Source organism: Lytechinus pictus, chromosome 6 (genome assembly GCF_037042905.1).
Source record: "Lytechinus pictus isolate F3 Inbred chromosome 6, Lp3.0, whole genome shotgun sequence".
Lineage (NCBI taxonomy): Eukaryota > Metazoa > Echinodermata > Echinoidea > Temnopleuroida > Toxopneustidae > Lytechinus > Lytechinus pictus.
In genome coordinates, this window is record NC_087250.1 from 15,263,176 (window position 1) to 15,287,738 (window position 24,563).

Sequence of the window (24,563 nt, forward strand, 5' to 3'; positions counted from 1 at the left end):
TTGGTGGCAGGAACTATTAAGAGTGATTTGTTTCTTGAGCGCAAGTTGTGGGAGGGTGAATATTCTGATATAAACTCTTGAAGATAGACTGGAGCTAATTTCTTCAAACATTGGAATGTCAGCGAGAGGATCTTAAAATCAATTCGTTCCCGGACCTTTAGCATGTTATCAGACCAAACGGTTGTTAGCCAAAATGTTGATGGACGGAATGGCATTAGACTAAATGAAAGTAGACCATGTGGTAAGTGGACAAGTTGGCAGTAGACGAATTCGTAATTTACCAAATAAAATACACGTACAGTTCATCTATGCAAAGAACCAGGGGGTGTGGCTCTGGAATGGTTAAAATATAATGAGAAATAAGAAACAAAATGTGTTCATCTTCTATGACGGTATTCTTTTAACTAAATCTACTGGAATTTCATTACAATTCAATTCAAATATAAGATTTTAAATTATTCAATTGTAACAGTGAGCACAGTTACTTAATCAATTGTTAAAACTGTCTATACATGAAATTCAGTCACCACTAACATGTAGTGATTAGGAGTTCTTTGTATTCAATGTTTATAATAAAATGTTCATTTCATTTACAATGGAAGTACTGCAGAAACTAAATAATTCACATTGAAAAGTCACAATTTAATTATGTAAAGAGAGATCTTTTCTTGATAAATATATCAATGTCCAACTCTTATAAGACAAACATCATACATGATATTGATAATAATAACAGCATTTCAATTCCTAAATTGGCAACCTTCATATTATACTCTCAGGATAAGCTGCATATTTTCAACGAGTACCATAGATTTTTATGAAAATAATTAATCACTATTCAAGTGAACAGTGATCAAATTGGCAACAGTCATCGAATTGGCAACAGTTTATTTTTAAATTGCGAAACATCTGAGATGATGTCCATTACAGGGGCAGCAGTAAAGGGGGCAAGGGGGAGGAAGATCCCCCTTGCCCTCTATTTTTTTCAATTAGATAGTTAAAAAAAAGGAAAGAGAAGAAAAAAAGGGAGGACACAAGAGTATCAACAGGGCCCCGTCTTACAGAGAGTTGCGACTGCTCCTATCAATCGCAGATCAATCTATGGAAAGCCAGCAATGTCAACATATAAAATGCACGTTTGTTTGAAAAATTTTCTAGATGTAATGTATAATATATTGACAATTTGGTGTGTTCTCCTTTGTTTACAAAGGACGTTATGCAAATTTCCTGTAGAAAAAATTATGACACTGATGGATTTCCATTGTTACGATTGCTCTTTGTAAGATGGGGCCCCTAGGCCATACATCCTGGACGTGTTCACACTTACGGCAAAATAAGAAGAGGGGACATAGAATAGTATACTGGTATTTATCACTATGAATTCACATGCTTAACCTACTGTTGGAAGAGATGAGTAAATCTCTGTGCAACATCTCATCTCATTATGGTTGTTCATTATCGCTATAGCACAAAAGAACTGCATTCACACTACTGGCTGTATGACTTCTGTGTTCATACTCTGCTCACAAGGAGAAACGTCGATTAAAAGTGTGAACCTACCTAGATGGGATTTGTAATACGGCATCCATTCTTTGTATCAACGCCTCTCATCAGAATGATTGTCCATCATCACTATGATACAGAAGAAGTGTGTTCAAACTGCATACACACATTTGCTGTATGACTAATGTGTTCATACAATACTTGCAAGGAGAAACGTAGACCAAGAGTGTGAACCTACCCATCAGAATATATGTGTTAATTTGTGTTCATCATCTCTTCTAATCAGCACGATTCTCCATCAGCACTATTACACAGAGACCTGTGTTCATATTGCATTTAGACAGTCAGCTGTACTTATGACTACCAGTGTGTTCGCACTTACGAGATGAAGGGGTTAGAAAACGTGTTGATGTATCAGGTTAGAAGGCATCTTTGATATTCTGGAATTGCTTAATGGCAAGATCAACGGGCAGGCAGAACTTGATGTCGCTAAGTTTGTCCAATATTTGAATCCCACCATCAAATCCTAGTACAGATAACAGGGAAAAACACAAGCATGTAATAAATGTATTCCAACAAAATTGAGGTTAAGATGAGACTTATATAAATTGACTTGAAACCCTGAAATTAACAAATATTTTAAAGCAAACACTTACAGCCCCATCTTACAAATGGAGATGTCTCAGCGACATCTCGCAAACTTAAAGTAGCTGAGACATCTCCAACATAAATGTGTTTTCGGTCTGACCAAGGAGACATCTCTGCGGCAACTCAGAGACATCAGGGGTCCATTTCATTAAGGACTTACAACTGTTGTAACTTTGCCATTATGGCAACTACCATGGTAACAGGGCTCAGCAGCCAATCAGAATCAAGGTTGCCATGGTAGTTGCCATAATGGCAAAGTTACAACAGGGGCCCGTTGCAGAAAGAGTTGCAATCAATCGCAACTCTAAAAAAATGCGTAACTTGATTTTCTACCAATCAACAGCGCACATTTGGGACTTGCGATTGATTTTTTGACTTGCGTTTAAACGCAACTCTTTCGCAACGGGCCACAGTTGTAACTCTTTATGAAACAGGCCCCTGGAGACAAGGTGACCTGCATTATATCTGATGGTCACGGGGGATGTTACTGCAAAGCCTCAGAGTACTTGACTTTTCTTAGTTGCAGCGACGTCTCAGAGCTGTTTCCGACACGTCGCAGTGACTTTGCAGCAGCATCCACTGACTGTCAGGCAAAGAGCTTGTCAACTTGTCTGCAGAAGTCTCTGCAGCTCACCAAATCTGGATTTGCAAAGTAGTGGTAAACAAGTTGCAAGCCCAGTGAGCTATAACCTTTAAGTTTCAAATGGATTCTAATGCAAAATATTTGCAGAAACTGAGACAGCCGTGGTAAAAACTGACCATCAAGAAAAAATTCTGATATTTTCAAAAAGTAGAGCAGACTGTTGACTTTCTGATTTTAAAGCCTTTACTCTGGAAAATGAGAGTGGTAAATACCTGATCTTAACATGTAACTCCATGACTGATAGAAGCTATCCATTAGAGTATGTGTCCTGCATACCAGTCTGCACCAAGAGGCAAGCTTCTGCTCACTGTGGGGGGGATACAAAATAAATAAATAACTAGAGCTGAAAATGTATTAGGCAATGGGAATTATATATATAATGCATAATGAAAAAACAACACATTTTCAGAATTAAAGGTACAAGACGTTGAAGCAAACAATTATTTCATGAGAAAGTCTTTTGAATCAAGATTTATTGTCAAAATATTATCATACATCTAGATCAGGGGAGCGTTTCATGAAAGGACTTGTCGGACGTTTTATCCGACAAGTACTGTTTTATCCGACAGTTACCACAGTAACGGTGCTTCTCAGCCAATCAAAGTCAGGGAAAGATGTCAGATCTGACAACTTGTCGGACGAAAATGTTGATGAAACACCCCCCTGGTACATCAATATAAGCTTATCTTTGTAAAATCATGAAATCTTAGCTCAAAATCGATAATTCTGATGATCACCAACACAGAAAAGCATATGTGGGACAGTGTATTAATATTGCTTTGAAAAATACCTGACATTTGATGGAATTCCGTGCTTATGATGCTCATTTGACTATAATTTTCAAAGATTAGATTTAAAGAAACATTTTCACAAATTTGTTAAAAGATCAAAGTTTTTTGCAAGTTTGAGATTCATGATACTTGCAAATGCTTGACTCCAAAAGGCCCATATTCTCAAAAGAGGTTTCAATTGTACCATGGTACAAAACCATGAATTAGTGCTTCCCTTAATGCCCTTTGCCAAAAGTGTGCATATAATCGTTATTTCTTAGCGTACGTGATGAAATAAGTGTACATATGTACACAAATCTGCAAAGGCCATGGTCCAATTGAAACCTCTCGAGAATACAGGCTTAAATATCGATATAGCTCAATTAGGAATAAAGTTTTTAATGTAATTTTTTTATATAACAGTATACATACTTGAGTGCTTGACAGACGAACGCCTTGAACCGAGCTTCATGACTTCTTCTGAGTGGTTCATGTGTTTCTTCTACATGGTCTATGGCGGCGAGAAGCGTCTGTCGTGAAGTGATGGCCGTTCCGCCAACGATGTCAAGGTCGAAGGCTTGCGAGAGACGACGAGCGGGTGATTCGGCAAACTGCTTTCCTTTCTGTAAAGATAACAAACAACCGATCGCTGAACAGAGTCGTAACCACTATACCTACGGAGACTTCAAATTGGCCACACTGGTGATGTCATAGTGATGTAAGGTAGGGGCTACACTTCCATTGGCTCCAATATACACTAAATGGCTTAAATGTAATTTTCATTATTTCAATTTGTATTATTTCTTCATGAGGACATATAACATTGTGCTATCTGTGCTACATTTTATCTATTACTGCCCCAGGGGTATACATACTTACGAGAAAACATCAAATCCCCAACAATTCAGTACACAACCAATGGGAAAGTTATCCCTACCATTTGTCATGACCGACTTACCAAATTGCGAATTTGAAAATGACAGTCACAGTGATCTCATTTTTTAAACTACTATAACTTACACTTATTCCTAGTCTGATTTTTTGGGGTTAAATTTCACTATTCTGTTTTTTCCCTTATTTTTCTCATCTGTCACACAGCATTTCATGACCAAGGTTAGATTCCCCATTAACTCTTAATGTGCCATTCACTGTAATCAGCGAGTACCATTTTTTTCAGAGTATATATTTAATTGTTTTATTCATAAAAAAAGGGAATCACTCCTGAGACAATTATGTTGAACCTCTTGACCATAAGCTGAACTGAACAATGGAATCAATCATGCATGCAATGCACTCCTCAAAATGCAATAGGCATTACAATAGCTGTATGACCATTGCACGAAAATGTGTTTGTGGCACTCCAGTGGATGCACAGATATGTGTTCATGGCACGTTAAGGGTTAAAGGCACAATGAAGAGTTGGATTGATGCCATGACATTCACTCCAGCAACAGTAAAGAAATCCTCCCACACACTAATCCAATCCCTAACTTCAACCCTGGATTCAACACCATATCCTACCCCTAAACCTAACCCTGAACCAAACACAAAAAATCCTATTGCAACTCTAACTCCACATCTTAGACAAAATGAAGCTCAGGGGCCCGTTTCATAAAGAGTTACAACTGTTGTACCTTTGAAGAAGAAAAAGAAATGGAAAGGCGAGAAAGTGGAAGACGGACAGTCAACCTGCCCGAAACCTCAAGTCTTTCTACTGCTTCTGTTCATCATCTCTACTCGCCGACTCAAGCCAGCACCTCCTCATCCATCCTCAAGCTGTTTCAACTCATCAATCTCTTCTGGTTTACAGTCCTTTTCAGGACTACATTCAAGAAAAGAAAACTCTACTCTCAAATCTCCACTTTCTCGCCTATCCATTTCTTTTTCTTCTTCTATAATACTCCACATGGTGTACCGTAAACCACATCAGCGATTGTACATGCCACCATGCACACCTTCAAACAACATCTGTTGTAACGTTGCCATCAAGTCAACTACCATGGTAACCTTGATTCTGATTGGCTGCTGAGCCCTTTTTACCATGGTAGTTCCCATTTAAGTAAAAGTTACAACAGTTGCAAGTCTTTTATGAAACGGACCCCAGAGCAATTTTGCAAAAGCATATGTTGTGTCACTGTTTGATTATACGCTACTTTCCGAAGAAAGAACCAATGGATTTATAGTAATCTTTCTAAAGCTATTCAAACTTGAGGGGCCCATGTTCTATCTTACCTTGATCTCAAAATACTTGCTGAAGACTTCCCAAGCGTGGACAGTCTGTCCTGCAATACTTCTGGGGGCAAGACAAGCAGTGATCGGTGTCATCAGAGCTTGACTTGTACTCATCTGAAATGACAATGAATAACACCTCTTGCAACTGACTTGATTAAAATATAGAATTGACTTTATCAAAATATATTAAAGGTCAAGTCCACCCTAGAAAAGTGTCGATTTGAATCAATAGAGAAAAATCAAACAAGCCTAACACTGAAAATTACATCAAAATCGGGTGTAAAATATGAAAGTTATTACATTTTAAAGTTTCGCTTATTTTTCACAAAACAGATATATGCTCAACTCAGTGATATGCAAATGAGAGTCTCAATGATGTCCATCACTCACTATTTCTTTTGTTTTTTATTGTTTGAATTATACAATATTTCATTTTTCACAAATTTGACAATAAAGACTAAACTTGATTGAACCATAAAAAGTTAAGGCAATGGTAATTCCACGTGATCAGGGAGGAATGAAACTTTGATTCAAAGGAGGATGAGAAGAAAATTGGAATATTTCATATTTCATATAATGAAATACAAAATAGTGAGTGGGTGATGTCATCAGTCCCCTCATTTGCATATGCATACAGACCAGGATGTGTATATATCCGTTTTGTAAAATTAAGTGAAAATATTTCATAATATATTTCATAACTTTTTTATTTCACATCCGATTTTGATGAAATTTTCAGTGTTATTCTTGTTGCATTTTTCTCTCTTTACTCAAATCAACTCTTTGTTGGGATGGACTTGGCCTTTAACAATGTGATCATAATAAATTTGCTGAACACGTCCAAGGATTGGGCGGTTGGTACAAGTACTCGAGCCCAAAACTGCTGCACGTGTAGCAAGGCAAGGTTGACACAAAGTCGGTGCAGCTACGTGTAGCAATCTGACCATATCACATGGCAATGTGTTTACTAGCGCTGCCGAAAGCATCAGCGTTTGTTTGTTTGAAAGGCTTTTCGAATGCTCAATTCACCATACAAGCTTCATATGGGCTAAATATGAAGAAGTGGAAAGTTGTACATATACTTGATATGAATTCACAGACACAGTGCGATAAACCATGGAGTGCTAATGCTCAACTCACACTTGGAAATTAAAAATATTTCAATATTTTCAATTATTGAAATTGCTATTTGATGAAAAAAATCAGAATCCCTCAGAAAGTCAGGTATTTCAAAGCCCTGATTAGTGACACTCTCTTCTTTAGTTACTACTGTCTTGAATTTCAAGTTTCGATCAGAGGTACAAAAGGATTGAGAAAAAACACAGACAATTCAGAAATTTATGTTTAGTTTGACAAAATGGTTGACAAATTTTACAATTAACCCCCTGTCATGGTGGGTTATATCAACGATTGTTGTCTGACGAGTTGTCAGATCTGACATCTTTCCTTCATTTTCATTGGCTGAAAAGCAAAGTTATTACAGTACTGATAAAACAGGATAAAAAGTCTGGCAGGTGCTTTTTCTTCTTCTCTTACTTGTACTTGAAAGAGGACAACAACAACAAAAACCAGAAAAATTCAGCTTGTCTAAGAACAAAATTGTTACTTGGCCGAAAATTCATGTGAAAGCTATAAGACTGAAGGAAACATATCTGCACATGCAATTGGTGTTGAAATAATTTTGATGCCTCGCCTTTTATTTCCTACATCTTTTTTAATGTGGGCAAAGAATACTGAACAACATGTAACTTACCCTGATTAATCCATGTTCGAACAGCGCCCTCAAGGCTGGAGCGAGCTCTCTCCTGACTGCTATGGTGACATCATCAAGCGGCCGACTTACGGGGCTCTAGGATAGGCCAGACAAACAGATCAAAGCGTTTCATGAAACAATAAGTCACCGACTTTCACTGACAAATTTGGTTTGAGCCAATAAGTTGCCAGGATTTCTGGCAGGTTTTTCAAGGGTTTTTCAAAGTTTAAATGCCATTCAAACCCAAATTTAAGTAGAAAAAAATACACATTTGTGATTACTTGAAAAGTGAGTTGCAATTGATTTCTTGAGTTGCGTTTGATTGCAAGTCTTACTGCAATGGGGTTCCTAAAAGACATTTCTTCATCAGGGGCCCTGTTTCACAAAACTCGTAATAATAACCGATGCGCAATAACAGTAACAATCTACTAAAATCCTTCAATCCGATTGGCTGGTAGTACATTTAATATAGAAATTGTGCATTTAATACCACAAGAAGTATTTACGGGAACCTGGAGTTGCATTTGATTGCAAACTCTTTTAGCAATGGCTCCCTAATACTGCTTTCACACAGCGACCGATCGGACGTGCTTTCACACCGCCGTCAAAATTTGGTCAGACCCAGAGCGATCGGTTGCTGTAAGTTTGTGCGCATAATGATCTGCGCATATTTCACACTATGCACATTAACATCACAAAGGATGAATAGGGCATTTTGATCGGTCGCTGAGTACGATGTGCTTTCACATCAAGCTTGCATCGGTCGCTAAAGACCCTCTCCGACCGTACTCAGCGACCGATCATTTTTTACCAAAATGATTGGTCGCTGAATACGATGAAATGCTTTCACATGATTTCATAAGTCACTGCGACCGTATCTTGATGTAAAAGCAACATACAAAACATAACTTGATCTGTATTATACAATAGAAAATTGATGGGGGGGGGAATAATTAACTTACATCGGATGAGTCGCTGGCATAGTCTCTATCCTCCTCATCTTGGATCTGTTTCTTCCGTGCTAGTTCAATCACTCGCTCTGTAGCCTTGTCCAAGTTTTGCAAGAGATCACTGAAATAATCAAACAAATTATGCAACATTTACATTGCGTTTCTAAGCAATACATCCCCATTACACACTCTAAATTGGCAACGCCTATAAAAACAATTTGACTGTTTAAAAGTTGTAACTGGTACCCTAAAACTGTTATGTTGACTCAAGCTCCGACCCATATTTCATTTTTTTTCAACATTCGATGCCTATATTGTTGCCAATTTGATCAATACTGACTTTAAGGCGATGAACCTACTAATAATCTGCTCCAATGTCGTCCTTTGCTCTCCTTGGTCTTTCTTTCATCCTGTCCGTCCCGCAACCGAGCTGTGATATCGTGATATACTGGAGGACGGCAAGGGCTTTCTTCATGGCAGAAATGTTGGACTCTCTGATTTTCTGCAATAAAATAAAAACTTAGATGTAATATTGAGTCATTGTTGACATGCCAACAGGCTGCATTGCACCGTACAAATGATACATATAGGTACAGCACATGTAAGAGTTTTCTTAATATAAGAAATAGACAGGGCCCTGGGAACGATTTTTTGACTGGGGGTGCTGATGTAAATTTGACAGGCAAAAAAAAATTATAAAAAAGATTCACTCCAAAATGAAGTTCATTTTTACCTGATAAATTTGACAATAAAAAAAAAAAAAGGGGGGGGTTTCTACATAACATGTAGACCATTTTTTTTTTATACATTTCTCCATTTTGTCACATCTTACAGAATTCCAGGGGGTGCTGTCTATGGAGAATAATACATGCCACACCCCCAAGGAAAATCTTTGGGGTGCTTCAACACAGCCAGCACCCCCACTTCCCAGGGCCATGGAAATAGAGCTCATCTGTAATAAAATGAGCAGAAGAACACTGTAGTGTCCCAAGGTATTATTTGTACACTTCACATTAACGCAGTAGAAGGAGAAGATGAACAATGCTGGAAATATGAAATTCTTAACCTGGGGAGCGTTTCATCAACACTTTTGTCCGAAAAGTTGTCAGACCTGACAGCTTTCCTTAATTTTGATTGGCTGAGAGGCACTGTTTCTATGGTAACAGTCAGATAAAATAGGACTTGTTGGATAAAACGTCTGACAAGTCCTTTCATGAAATGCTCTCCAGGTTATCACAAAATCTAATGAATTGTAAATCATATGAAAAAGAAAATTAAAGCCCTTGTTTCCTTTACCACAACTCTTTTTAAAGGTAAAAGAATATACAGTAGTTGCAGCAAACAATTATTTCATGAGGAAGTCTTTACAATCAAGGTTAATTGTCACCCTATTATCATAGATCATTAACATAAACTTTTCCTTGTAAAATCATGAAATATTAGCTGAAAACTGACAATACTTATGACCACTAACACAGAAAAGCTAATGTGGGACAGTGTATTAATATTAGTAAAAAAAAAAAAAAAGCTGACATTTGATGGAATACGGCATTTATTTTTCTCATTTCTCAGCAATTACACACTTTCTTCCAGAGCCATTTGGCACAATTTTTTTTTTTTATACAGAAAATTGGGCGATCATTTTATTGAATTCTTTTTCGAACTCATTTTAAGATTGATACCACACCTGGCATTTCTCTGTCATCGAATAATCAATAAAAACATTACTTCAGGACACTATTAAGAAGAGATAAAAAATAATACATTAAATTCTTACAGTTTCAGACTATATCATGACGGCCTGCATCACTTCAATCAAATCAGCATCCATATGGAACAGTATACAACATAACCATATGGAGATTCACAAGTAAATAATGCATGCAATTCTATACTAAGTAAATATGCAGGTACTTCACAGAATTGCAATTTAAATATTAAAGGTCGAAGCAGCGAGGAGGGTCATCGAGGAAATATACATATATGGGACCTAAAATAGAAAGCCACACAGCTCACACAAGCATCCTCCTCATTTTTATGTTCCCATGTAGGCAATAAATCCTACATTTCCATCGTTCGAGAATCTTAATGCCACAATGCAAAATTCAATTTCTCTATCTAGTAGCATTTTCTGCAATCGACCCTGTTTCTTATTCCAATCCAATCCAAAGGTCATTTGATATAAAGCGCCTTTTCCCTTCGGTTACAAAGCACTGTGCACACACTACTCCATGTTTGGGCCACTAAATCAATAATCAAACACCTCAGAATGGTCAGCTTAGTCCATGCAATTCATTGTCCTTTTTAGCAAAATGGATGGGATTTAATGGCTTTCTTGAATAATTCAACAGTAGCAGGAAGGTGATTCCAGAGCTTTGCAGTTAATTTGTTAACTTTTGCAAAATATAAGAAACTAGAACATCAAAAGTCAGCTAGTGGCACGGTGTAACAGATTTGCTCAACTAAATTCTTGTAGAACCCTCCCTCTCTCCCTCCTCTCCCCTCCCCTCCTCCTCCGGCTAAGATACAAATCTGATGGTCTAGTTCATATGTAAGTTGGAAGAAGACGTACCTTAAGTTCTTCTTTAGTTTTTCCTTTGACTTTCTTCCTGTTTTTCACACCACCAGGATGTGTACAGCATTGGGTATCTGATCCTCCGTCAGAACCAGCATCGATATCACGAGAAGGCGGGGCCTAGATACGGAAAGAGAAGAAATATCATCATCATCGTTGTCGTCATCATCGTCATCATCATTGCCACAATGACGTTCACCACCTCCATGTACCATTATCATCATCATTATGATAATCAATACCACTCTCATCATAATATTCTTCATCATCACTACCATCAACATCATCACCACCATCAGCATAATTGTCATCATCACCATCATCATCATCATCATCATCATCATCATTATCACCATAGCAATGATCATCACCATTCTCATAATATATATCACCACCAATACCACCATCATCATCATCATAATGATATACTCGATTCAATAAATTTATTAAAACATATCACGTTCCATCCATTCCAAGAGGGTCATCATCACGTTTATTATAACTATCATCATCATAATAAATCTTCATTGTCATAATCAACATCACCATCATAATAAATCTTCATCGTCATCATCATCATCATAATCATCATCATAATAACCATCATCATCACAATCATAATCACATGTATCTTTTAATACTACCATCATCATCCTCATCATCCTCATAATCATCATCATCAAGCAATAACAGGTACTACTCACAAGTTTGTGGACCTCACATTCACACAGCTCGTCGTTAGCTGATAAGACCAGAGGAGATTGCGCCTCATCTTGTAAATAGTTGATGAATCTCTCCAGATCAACTATCTGGTTCTTGAGCTGGTGTATCACCTGTTCTTTGACCTTAGCTGGGTTGACGATCTGAAAGAGAACAGATGAGATATTGATTTTACCATTCTGTAACTTGTTTTAGCTCAGTTGGAAATTACACTATATTCTGTGACATGAATATTCATGAGGCGTAGTCTCACTAAATAAACTCTATTGGGTACTGAGTCGGCCGAATCGACGTCAATATAGTCTTTACCGTAGCTTACGTGCGACTTTACAAACAAAATTGTGAACCTTTGTTAACAACCATATCAAGGCTAATAGAAATCAGGTACGCTTCAATTACTAGAAGAAAGGATCACCAGGGCCCTGTCTTACAAAGAGTTGCGATTGATCCAATCAATCTCAACTGCATGGAAATCCATCCATATTATAATTTTTCTACAAAAAATCTGCACAATCTCCTAATAGTAAACAAAGAGAATCACACTGAATCTTCAAGAGAACGATGAATGTATGAATATACATCGTATCTAGAAAATATTTTGAACAAATTTGCATTTTAGATGTTGACGTTGCAGGCTGTCCATAGTTGTGGTTGATCGGATCAATCACAACTCTTTGTAGACTGGGCCAAGTTGTTTGTTTGATCGTAACTAACGAAAAGTTTTATGAAATACACACCTGATTATTTATCTGACTGATTTGTCATCATCACAATCATTTTTAACATCAAACATAGTATTAAAACAAAGCTCAGAGAGAAAAGAACAAATTTACGTTGTGCAAGCAGCAAGCTAGAATCCAAGAACCCATGAAAATTGTAATGCAGTTTTTATAGAGACATCAAACATTATGAAATGTACATGAAGTGGGCTAATCTCAATACTGTTCAAATACAATCAATCTTCGATGAAGTTTTGGTAACACAACATTTTTCTCCTGCAACATTTGCTCCAGGCTTCATTTTGTCTAAGATGTAGGGTTCAGGGGTGTGAGTGGTCACAAATAAAAAGATCTGAAAAAAGCTGAAGAGTGTTGAAAAAATCTGAAATAGAAAGAGCTCCCATAACTTTTGTACAGAGGAAAGCCAAAAATAAGCTGAAATTAAGCTGAAAATCAAAACAAACAAATGTCTGAAATCAGCTAAACATCTGAAATCTCACACCCCTGAGGGTTAGGGTTAGGGTTGCAATAGGGTTTCATGTTAAGTTCAGGCTGAGGTTTAGGGTAGGGTATAGTGTTAAATTAGGGGTTGAAATTAGTCATGCGATTAGTGAGTGGAATTCATAGTGGAGTAATAGTCGCGGGAGCAAATGTTATGTAATCAAAGGTTCAAACTTACCCTCCCGATGGCACTGTCGACCCTCTGTTTGAGTTCCTCAGTGGAGAGTTTCTCAAAGTCTTCCAGATTGAGGTCCAGTTTGTTCTTCAGCTGATCAATAATGGTGCCTTGTTTCTCCATCACCTTTGTGTGAGGGAGATTACCAGTCCCTTCCTGCAAAGTAATAATGGGTGATATCAATTCTTTTAAAAATTGTTTGATCAGCTCCGTTCATCAAATTGGCAGCATTCCTTCAAAAGTTTAGTGAATATGACAAATGCATTTGAAAGTTGAATTTTTTTCATTTTACATTGAAGGACAATTCTGAAGTTTCCATTCCATTGCAAATTTGAGAAGTTAAAGATTCTTCTTCAAAAAGATAGATGTAGTTTAATCTACCATTGCCAATTTGAGGATTTTATTCTGATTATTTCAATTTTGCAAGAAACCAATCAAGCTTATTCTTGAGCTGTTCGATAATGGTTCCTTGTTTCTCTATTACACTTGTGTGAGGCAGATTACCAGTCTCTTTCTGGAGCAAGCGAAATGTGTTATATTTCTTTACAAAATTGTTTGATCAGCTCCATTCATCAAATTGGCAACACTAGTATTATCACTTTCACTGCAAATTAATCAATTCAAAGTTTATACACCACCAGAACTGAATATGAATTGATAGATAATGCCTTTGAAAGATGGAAATTTGCCAATTTGCTTTGAAGAAGTGCAATTCTGACATATCCATATCAGAGGGCTTTGTTTAAAATTATCATTTCATTTTAACAGACTCTGATCATGCTCATTCCTGAGCTGCTCAATAATGGCTCCTTGTTTCTCCATTACATTTGTATGTGGCAGATTCCCACTGCCTTCCTGGAGTGCAAATAATGACTCTTTGATCTGATAAATGAAATAAATAATATAGGATTTGTATAGCGCACGTATCCACCTTACTAGGCGCTCCTATATTACCCCGGCTAAGCTAGTCTACCGATTCTGGTGCGCACAGCGTTTTGAGGAATTACTTCCTGCCGATACCCATTTACCTCACCTGGGTCGAGTGCAGCACAGTGTGGATAAATTTCTTGCTGAAGGAAAACACGCCATGGCTAGGATTCGAACCCACGACCCTCTGTTTGAAAGGCGAGAGCCAGAACCACCAGACCACGACGCGCCCACACCATCATACATTCTTCAAATTGGCATCTTTGGTCCTTTTTTTTCTTTAGAAGTATAGTGTATAACCTTGAAATCTATCAATAATTTAGAGAAAAGGACCTTCTTACCTCATATGCAAACGTCTCAATATCTTCCAGTTGATTTTTCAGTTGGCTGATGAGCTCTGCTTGCTTCTCTCTCTGCTCTGTGATTTTACTCTCATGCTCTCGTTCGCACTGCCAAAAGAGAAAGACTTTCACAATAGCATATATACACAATGAAGATAAATATATTGGCAGTGAGAACACAACTGGGCGTTGTGGCGTGCATCTGTAATCCAAGCTACATGTACATGTACGTGTGGAGGTTGCAAATTGGTGCAGAGGTTCAAGGTTCGAGCACAGGTCATATCTTTCGGATGGTGACGTTAAAGGTCTACACCAGATGTGTATAATCATATTAATGGGCACCTATGCCCATGAGCAAGGCATTTAATCGACAATGCTCTTTTATCCTGCACTCAAATAAATGGAAATGCTATAAGGATTCCTGGTAACTAGGTGTGCACTTGTTAAAAAAAAAAAAAAAAATCATATCTGACTGATATGCATCTTTGAAACCCAACTGCACATACACACACACGTTTATTAGAAATTACAAATACTTAGTGCTTCACAGACTACAACTACATGTAGTTGGGTTTTTTTTTTCAATACACTTTTAATTTACTCTGCTTTATTATATGGTTATATTGGCAATGCTCACTTCCTAACTGATGAGGGACTTCTTGGCCTGGCATTGTGGTATAGTGGTTCAGTCACTTGACTGTTAATTCAAGAGTAAAGGGTTCAAATCCCATCCGGTGCTAATGTCCATATTTGTATTTGTCACTCTCCACCCAGGTGTTAAATGTGTACCCGGTATAGGATGTGAACGTCAATGGGATTAGATTGGCATTTGTGCACCGATAAACTGTTCCTGGCCAAGATAATCCCCAGGGAGTGGAAATGGTGCACTCTATGTGTGGAACAGTGGTGGATCCAATGACCAGGGTAATGATGATTACATGTAAAGTGCTTAGAAACGCAAAGTATTAAGCACTATATAAATGTAACTTGTACGCTCTTGGCTTAATGACTATTGAAATCTACAAGATAGTTGATTACTCTGAGATGAAAAAATACTTACATCATCTTCTAATGTGTTTGCATCTTGTGATTTAGATCCTCTGACGTCAGGACATCCTTTGAAAGCAAATTCCTCCAGCTCCTTCAGTAAATCCTAGGGTCAAAGGTCAAACAGATTTATAAGGTCAAAGGTCATACATCCCCATTGGTGATTTATACGTCCACTTTTAAAGATAAATGTCAGTTGTGGTAATGATCTCAAAATGAGTTCAAACAGAATACAATAAAATTAACAACAAGTGTTTGTATACATAGATTAATGAGCAAAGTGGCTCTGGAAGAAAATGTGTAAATGCTGAGAAAGGGCAAACAAATTTATAAGGTTAAAGGTAAAAGAAAGTACTGTACTTGCAGGAAACAATTATTTGATAAGAAAGTCTTTAAAATCAAACTTAAATGCTACCATATTATCATACATGTAGGCCTAGATCTAGTTCTGGTACATTGAAGTAAACTAGTCTTTGTGAAATCTTGAAATCTTAGCTGAAAACAGATAATTCTGATAATCACTAACACAAAAATGCATGTAGGACAGAGTATTAATACTGTTAGGAAAAATACCCAACATATTATGGAAAGCTTATTTTGCTAATTTCTCAGCAATGCACATTTTTTACAGAGCCAATTTGGTGCATATTTTTTATTTATAAATACAAACACTTGGGTGGTCATTTTATTTTGTCCGAACACCAGTCTGGATATATTTGCACCGGTGACCGCCATCATCAATCACCTATTCGACTCAGGCTTAGCTCAGACTGTATTTTCTTCCTTATTGTGGCACTGGGGTCAATTCACATTTACCTATAAAGCTGCCGAAGTTGGGGCAATGGGGTCCATTCACACTTACCTCTTTCTCTTCACCCTCTGATGTCACAACTTGCTTGAGTCTGAACTGGACTTGGGCGAAGTGAGAAGTGAGTGCAAGGAGAGAAGAATTCAACTGATCTTGTTCCTCTTCGAGATTTCTCAACTGATCTGCCATGTGAACATGACTGCAAAAAGAGAAAAGTTACACGTATGATTACTCAGCTGACCTGCCATGTGAACATGACTCTACTGTAAATAAAAGAGAAAGGTTACCAGCATGTTTATTCAGCTGATCTGCTATGTGAACATGACTGCAAAAGAAAGAGAAAAGTTACAAGTATAGTAACTCAGCAGACCTGCCATGTGAACATGACTCTACTGTAAATAAAAGAGAAAGGTTATGAGCATGTTTGTTCAGCTGATCTGCTATGTGAACATGAATGTAAATAAAAGAGAAAAGTTAAAATGTACGTTAACTCAGCTGACCCGCCACGTGAATATGACTATACTGTAAATAAAAGAGAAAGGTCACAAGTATGCTAAAGCCCAGCGCACACTATGCAATGCGAACGCACTAAGATCCGATTCCAACAAGTTGCCAATCTCATCTCAGTGCAATCAGATTGCAGGCCAGCGCACATATTGCAACAGCTCTGCAGCGCGTTGCATCTCATGGCGCCTCTTCTTTTGCATGTATGTTGTCTATGCAGCAGAAGCGCAGCGAATTGGCCTTGACGTCATCGTCTAGGACAAATCTGATCGGCTGAAATCAACAAAGTCGCTGAGGAATAGCAGAGAAATTTGACAGGTCAAATGTCTGAGATTTGGGCTGATCCTACTTCGACAAGGCAGGTCGCTTTTGCAGCACGTTGTTGGTTGGGCACACTCTGTCGTTTTGTTGCAATCGCATTGCAGAGTGTGCGCTGGGCTTAATCAGCTGACCTGCCATGTGAACATGACTGGACTGTAAATAAAGGAGAAAAGTGAAGTTTGTTAATTCAGCTGATCTGCTATTTGAACATGACTATACTGTAAATAAAACAGAAAATTCACATTATGTTAAAGTGCATTTTAAGCCATTTCAAACAAATTTGGGCAAATTCTTCAACCAAATCCAAGTCTCTATAACAAAACATTGCTTTTGTTCATTTTATGTCTGCCAAAAAAAGTAAATTAGCAAACACAATCTTTCACATTTTGGGGTCAGTCAGACGAGGGCAATATAAGATCTTTTTTTTTAATTAAAAGGATGATACTTGTCCACCTCTATGATCATATGATAACCACACTTACCTCTGTTCGCCCATGATGGTAGGGGGCGAGGGGGCAACAGCGCCGACAGGGGCCCATCTCTCTCCCTTCGGCCGCTCCCCATCAAAGTTCTCCATGGAATCATCAGTGAGCACCGAGTCATCCATCAGTCTTGATAGCGCAGGGGTCAGAGGTCGAAGGTCGGGTGATCAAGGTCAAGGAATTAAAGGTTCCAGATTACTAGGGATCAAACCAGCAAAAGAGAATATAAAGCATTGAATACTTAGCATGAGCTTGTAATTTTATGTTGAGCAGAACAGCTAATCTCAGCAGAGTTTTCTGCTTCAATAATGATGATTGTCACTTACATGTAATTGAATTCATTTCAATTAGGTCTATCCTTGGAAACGGTAAGGAAAGCATGGTGGTTTCAACTTTGGCTGACTTGGATTTTACTGGGAAAGTAAAATAAAACAAATCTTGTAAGAATAGTAATAAGGCATAAGTCTGACAGTTCGAACGTTGGTCCAGTTTTTCCTTGGATTATACCGTTCCTTTTGATACTACCGATTTTCAGATAAAGTGCTGAAAATATATGTTTATACTGATGTTTTGTTTCTTACTTTAGAAAATTGATTGCCGGAGATGAAAAACTGGCAGCATCGTAAAATATCATGAAGTGATTTTATGATATTTATTAGCCGATGCAAGTATTTTACAATCCATGATATTTATCGGCCGACAAAAGTATTTTTTTATCTAAGTTGGAACTGCTCATGCCTCTATACACATCTGTATCTTTGGCTATGATAACAAAGACGGCAAGATGGCGACAATGTGAGTATAGCTCATCTTTTTTTTCTTCTTTTTTTATTCATCATTTTTCGTGTAAAAAGAATGTTATTTTTTCCTAGTGGGGGGAAATGGGGGCTTAGCCCATATACAATAAGTATAGTATTGGTAAACAATGTTTATTTGAATAAATAGAGAAAAATAAAACCTGCATATTGCTGAAAATTTCATCAAAATCGGATGTAAAATAAGAAAGTTATGACATTTTAAAGTTTTGCTTATTTTTCACAAAACAGTGATATGCACAACTCAGTGACATGCAAATGAGTCAGTCGATGATGTCCATCGCTCACTATTTCTTTTGTTTTTTATTGTTTGAATTACACATTATTTCATTTTTTTACAGATTTAACAAGAAGGACCAACTTGACTGAACCATATAGTATTATAAAACAATGCTAATTTCACATGTTCAGGGAGGAATCATTGTTGTTTGACTTGACAATGAGGAGAAAATTAGAATATTTCATATTTCATATAATAAAATACAAAGGAAATAGTGAGTGGATGACGTCATCAGTCTCCTCAATTGCATACCAGCCAGTATCAGTATGGGATACTTGGTATATGTGGGTCTATACCATCCCGTCCCAGGCTCCATGGAGAGTACCTCGAGCGAAGTTCTTGCAGGCTCCACTCCACTTCACTACCGCTACACTACACTCCACCTACCCGAACTTCGAGACCGTGAACTCGATCTGATATTCCGAGTGACAAAGGTGGGATTTTATGGGGGGAAAATATAAAATTCATGCAACATCACATTTAAAAACAATTCAAACTAATATTCTTACTTTACACCAAGTTTCACTTCTTTTCCATGCTTCTATCAGTCTCAAATTGGTGATTTAGAGCCAACATGAAGTTCCTCACACGTACAGTAGAGGCGCACGGCCAATATTGGAGACTGTCTCCAATGTGGGAGATTATCTCCAATATCAGAGACTTTTGTAAAGAATTTGGGTATCCAATTTCAGATACAGTCTCCAGTTTTGGAGTCCAATTTTCTTTGTTTATGTACATTTGCTGCAAAAGGATTACCTTGGCGGCAAATAAAAATGTGATAAGCAGATTCCTCATGAAAAATTACCCCTTTTCACCGTCTACTTTAAATATTCACCGTCTACTTTTGTTTTGATAAGGATTTTTGTTGTCAATCCCAAACAAAACAAATGGGCTTCTGACCTCAGTGAGACAACATTTTGGGTGGAAAAATCATGCTTTTGTTGGTTTTGTTTCTTTTGTCCTTTTGCAAAGCAAGTCTCCAATGTGGGAGATTGTCTCCCCTATTGGAGAGTCTCCCATATTGGCTGTGCGCCTCTACTGAAGTGATGTATGAATAATTCGCTGCCGATTTCAAAACATCGCATGCGCGGGGGTCCGAGCACGGACCGGAGCCGGTATCTCGCGCATATCGCATGCGATGTTTGAAATCGGCAGCGAATTATATGTGTGAGGAACCTGCACGAACTTCGCTCGAGGTAGGAAAAGAAGTAAAACTTTGTGTAAAACAGTCATTTTTTAATTTTAGTGAGGCTCCAGCACTCCAGGCTAATCTTATCCGAAAGATGCGCTCTAAAACTAACTGAGCTAAGCTACTGTACGCTGCCTCCCTTTGCCTTGGTAATGATCTGTAGAAGAATATTTTACACAAATAAGAGTAAGACATAATGTTCAAATAGTTTTCAACGACAACGTAGGCCTATATGAAAACAAAGTCCGGCGTATTGCCGTGTTTACTGGGTCCCGATCCATATCCCCTGCCCATCAGCGAACCATCGTCGTTCCCTTCCCCTACAACTCTGGCGCAAGAACCCGGCGATTTGCCTATCGGTATCAATTAATCATCAACATCATCGAACAAACACTACATTTTCGATCTTGAATAAAATAATCCACAGCAATATTTATATATTCTTACGATAATTACAGCGTTGCATACATATTGCTCTTCACACTTAACGATCTGTTGACCTTAAAATACCATCTGGCATCTACTGATTCAGGAAAATATGGCTCGAAAAATCATCGCATGCACGGCGAAAGCGATACAAAGTACGCGAATGTATGGTAACCTCGCGCCCATTTCCATTTCAATTCTAAATTCAAAGAACTAACGAAAAATATATGGAGACGAGGTAGGCAGTAAAGACGTCATCAGAGTTACGCTTGCGTGTGCTCTTTATTGGGGGGGGGGGGGGGGGGGGAGGGGTAGCCGGAGGGGTACGTAGGCGGATCGAATAAATATAATCATGTCATACTTTCAATCATTCAAGTGGCGTAACTTATAGAGGAAAGAGGGGGAATTAGCAGGGCACTACCGCGGGTAGGAAGGACCGCGGGAATTTAAAAAAGAAAAAGAAAAAATACACGAGAAAATTAAAAATAATAAATTCAGGGTAGTTCATTACCCCCCCCCCTTTCCGGCACATTTAGAATTTGAATGAATGTATTTTTAAAAGAAATAATCTTTACTGGCTCTTTATCGTTATTTTTTTATATTTGTATTTCATTTTTACTATTTTTTTATTTATTGGTTATTTTTTTTGTAATGTTCGATCGGTCTCAAGAATACATATCGTATACATGTATAACTTTCTTTCTATCTATCTATCTATCTATCTATCTATCTATCTATCTATCTTTCTTTCTTTCTTTAATGTTTCGTCTTAAATCTTTCTTTTTTTTAAACGTTTTTGGTCATAGAATTTAACTCATCTGCATTTCGTCCCAACCCTTTCCCTATTATTTATTTTTTGTTTATCAATATAATTCTTTTTCTATCTTTCGCTTTTTCTTTCTTTCTTTCTTTCTTTCTTTCTTTCTTTCTTTCTTTCTTTCTTTCTTTCTTTCTTTCTTTCTTTCTTTCTTTCTTTCTTTCTTTCTTTCTTTCTTTCTTTCTTTCTTTCTTTCTTTCTTTCTTTCTTTCCTTCATTGCTTCCTAATTCTTTCTTTCTTTCTTTTCTAATTGCTTTTTTTCTTTTTTCTTTTTCTAATTGCTTTTCCTTTCTTTTTTTCTAATTGCTGTTTCCTTTCTTTCTCTTTTGCTTTTTTACTCCAATAGAAGCCTTTTACCCGTTTTTATAATAATGATAATGAAAATAAAAGTAATAATACAATAGTAATAATAATGAATAATAATGATAACAATAATAATAGCTGGATTTATAATGCACTTTTTGTTTTGCCTCAGAATACAAAGCGCTGCTATTTGTTACCCCGGCTGAGCTCGAGCTATCATCACCAGCGCATTTACAGTGCATGCAATGAATGATTCTACCTGAAACCCATTCACCTCACCTGGGTCGAGTGCAGCAGAGTGCGGATGAATTTCTTGCTGAAGAAAAACACAACATGGCTAGGATTCGAACACACGACCCTCTGTTTGAAAGGCGAGAGTCATCAGAACCACTAGACCATGACGCGCCCGACACTTGTTTTTACCCTTTATATCTACTTTTTGAGAGTAGGACATAAAGAATGAACACTGTTATATTTTGTACTTTGAACTGAAAAGTTTATAATGACCTGACTGAAAGGGAAAATTTTACTCAACCCCCCCCCCCCCTCCACCCGAGTAGCCCCCAGTGCCGCACCCGAGGACATTTGAGAAGGGAGCTAAATCTCCGCTTTAGGCACACGATGCACCTCGTTGTTTTTATTGTTTGTACAAATAAGTAATGTGCCCCATAAAGGCAGGCCCCGCCCCCCAAAAATAATAATAAAATTGAACTATATACTATTAAAAATAACAGAAAATCACCATTAGTGACAATTGTACACATATATTTTAAAACACAATTAACGCAGTTTGGGTGGGGCCTACATAAAAAAGCCATATTAATTGCATTCTATAGTGTGGGGCAAATTATGTAGCCGATACGAGAGAGGGTCGATATATACGTAAGGGCATTAAGAGAAGGTTTTAATTAAATGCCCTTTCATGCATGACATGAATTTCAGATATCATTCACCTATAATTCAATCTTCTCTGGACTATTCATGACCTTTCAGGGGCCGCAAAAAACAAAATGAACAAACAATATGAAATAAAAGCGAATCAACTCCAGGGACGAGATCGATTGTCTATAGAGTAAAAAAAAAATTAATTCACGAAGGGCACATTTCATTTTGAAAAAGACCCCACATTTTATTTTGAAAAAGGGTACATTTCATTTTGAACAAAGGGATTTTTTAATCATTTATTATTATTTTTTTTAATTATTTTTTGGGGGGTGGGGGAGGGGGGGGGGTTGCCACCTGCCCCCGTATCATTATGATCACAATTAGATCCAACTTAATTCACTCCATGTTTCCATTGTAATGCAAACGCAGAACCTAATTAGTGCCATGCATTAGGCATATTATTTCCATCTGGTCTTAATTCATCAAGAAAATAGATGATAATCTTTATGTTTAAATCTAGCTAGAACAAGAGTTATTAAAAGGCGTGAATATGCGTCTGCATTGGGGGGGGGGGTTAATTTGGTGCCCCTCAAATGACTATTAAAACAGCTGCCCGGGGGCACAGAAAGAAATATAATTTTATGTCAAAATTGATCATCACAAAATCGTATAATTTTATGTCTAAAAGATTTAATTTTTCGTTCACTTGCATTTTTGTAATTGGGGGGGGGGGGGGGATTTGCCTGAGTTTTGGGGGCCGATCGAGGGGTATTCATGCACGTCATACTATTCTAGTGGGGGTGAACATAGATATATATATAGAAAACTAGGATCACCCCCCCCCGGCCCCGGCCTTAATGAACAATTATTCACCCATCACGATTAAATCAACAAATATATGCTTATGTAGGACGCGGCGTACCCTTTCCCCCCCCCTCTCTCTCTCTCTTATCTCTTATTCTCACCCGCATACGCACTCACTTGCACACACTTCATCTTGCCCCTTTTTCTTCCCCCTTTCCTTTTATTATATTTTAAGCAATATAAGTGACATCACTTTTAAATAATAAAGACCAACTAAAGTATTTTTATTATGGTTTCCATGTAGCCTTCTCTTCCCCTGGCTGCTATTATTTCAAGCTTTCAGCTTACGATAGCTGGCCTCTGCATTTAAATTCATTTGTTATTGTTTACATGAATTATGTCTATATAGGCCTATATCTAGTTAACTACTATACAATTGTCACCTTATTTGTATCTTTATGTATGTTTGATTTTATATCATTGTTATAAATTTGTAATTTTGATTTATTAATAAATGCAAATACCTACTTTAAAATCTCCAAAATTTTGTGGCCCGCAGCAAAATAATATTTTGAGCGTTATGGTAAATGGACAGACCCCGTGACAGACCCATACATATCCCCCTTAATCATCACCTACCCCGCCCCCGTTTGACGGCAGGATTTATAGCGCAAATGAGGTGGGTGTCCGCTGATCTTGCGTTCTTTTCCATATTTCAGGTACGATTTTCGCGCTATACATACCCTACGTACGTACGTACCGCAAAAAGTCAGAGGATCAGAAGATCACTTTGTTTGTTCATTTTATTTGTTTATTTTTATCGGGTAAGAGCTAATTTTTCTCTTTCTTGTGTGTGCTGATTGAAACATTTAGGATCTATCGTATGTGGAATGGTATTGCGTTGCTTCTTATGATTTATAATAAGCATCATTTTGTTACCAATCACGTCAATAAAATGTAGTCTACCTCCGCTTACGTTGCCCCACTAACCCGTTTTGGTGTTGTGTGTAACAAAGCTTTGGTCCGACTTTTTTTTAATCTTTAGAAAGTTTAGTGACTTGTTAAAAAACAAACATAGTATTAGTAACGTACGTGTGACTGCATCAAAGAGTGGCATGGAAGGAGGGAGTGTCATGATGGCGCGAGTGTCAGTAACCGGCGGTACCCAGATTCAGAGTCAGATCTCAGAACATTGACATTGTCAAATTAATATATTATAATGACATTTTGTCTTTGATTGCCAATCATTCTTTTTTGTCATTCGTGAATCGTGTCATTGCTGAAATTGGAATGAAAAAAAAGGAAAGAATCAATTCAAAGACAAAGTTACGTAACAGGTTACACTGACATATGACAAGGGTAGTATGATATTTTAGTCATTGAGATACCGATGAAATATTGATGACGACAGGTGGCTGTAATGA

General features: G+C 37.5%; 2 protein-coding genes across 6 annotated transcripts in view; one reads left to right on the forward strand and one right to left on the reverse strand.

The window, feature by feature from the left end:
* Positions 1–402: 402 nt before the first annotated feature.
* On the reverse strand, positions 403–24,295 carry LOC129263231 (RUN domain-containing protein 1-like). 2 transcript variants are annotated; one of them, XM_064101034.1, is made up of 15 exons: positions 20,351–20,501; positions 17,620–17,817; positions 16,367–16,511; positions 15,518–15,610; positions 14,458–14,565; positions 13,193–13,345; positions 11,779–11,937; positions 11,072–11,194; positions 8,859–9,001; positions 8,512–8,620; positions 7,550–7,645; positions 5,797–5,910; positions 3,997–4,187; positions 3,007–3,101; positions 403–2,029 (listed from the first exon to the last, which is right to left on the reverse strand). In XM_064101034.1, exons 2-15 carry the CDS (start codon positions 17,742–17,744, stop codon positions 1,923–1,925), a joined length of 1,761 nt encoding a protein of 586 aa, XP_063957104.1. In that variant the 5' UTR covers positions 17,745–17,817; positions 20,351–20,501; the 3' UTR covers positions 403–1,922. The 2 variants fall into 2 exon arrangements, with proteins under 2 accessions (XP_063957104.1, XP_063957105.1); XM_064101035.1 differs by lacking the exon at positions 20,351–20,501 and adding an exon at positions 24,232–24,295 and having other exon boundaries at positions 1,824–2,029.
* The window catches only part of LOC129263722 (oxysterol-binding protein-related protein 11-like), a 37,621-nt gene continuing 36,938 nt past the window's right edge, over positions 23,881–24,563 (forward strand). For all 4 annotated transcript variants that reach the window (XR_010293909.1, XR_010293910.1, XM_064101032.1 and 1 more), the window contains exon 1: positions 23,881–23,963. The gene's annotated coding sequence lies outside the window, so the exon portion shown is untranslated. The remainder of the gene's footprint in view (positions 23,964–24,563) is intronic.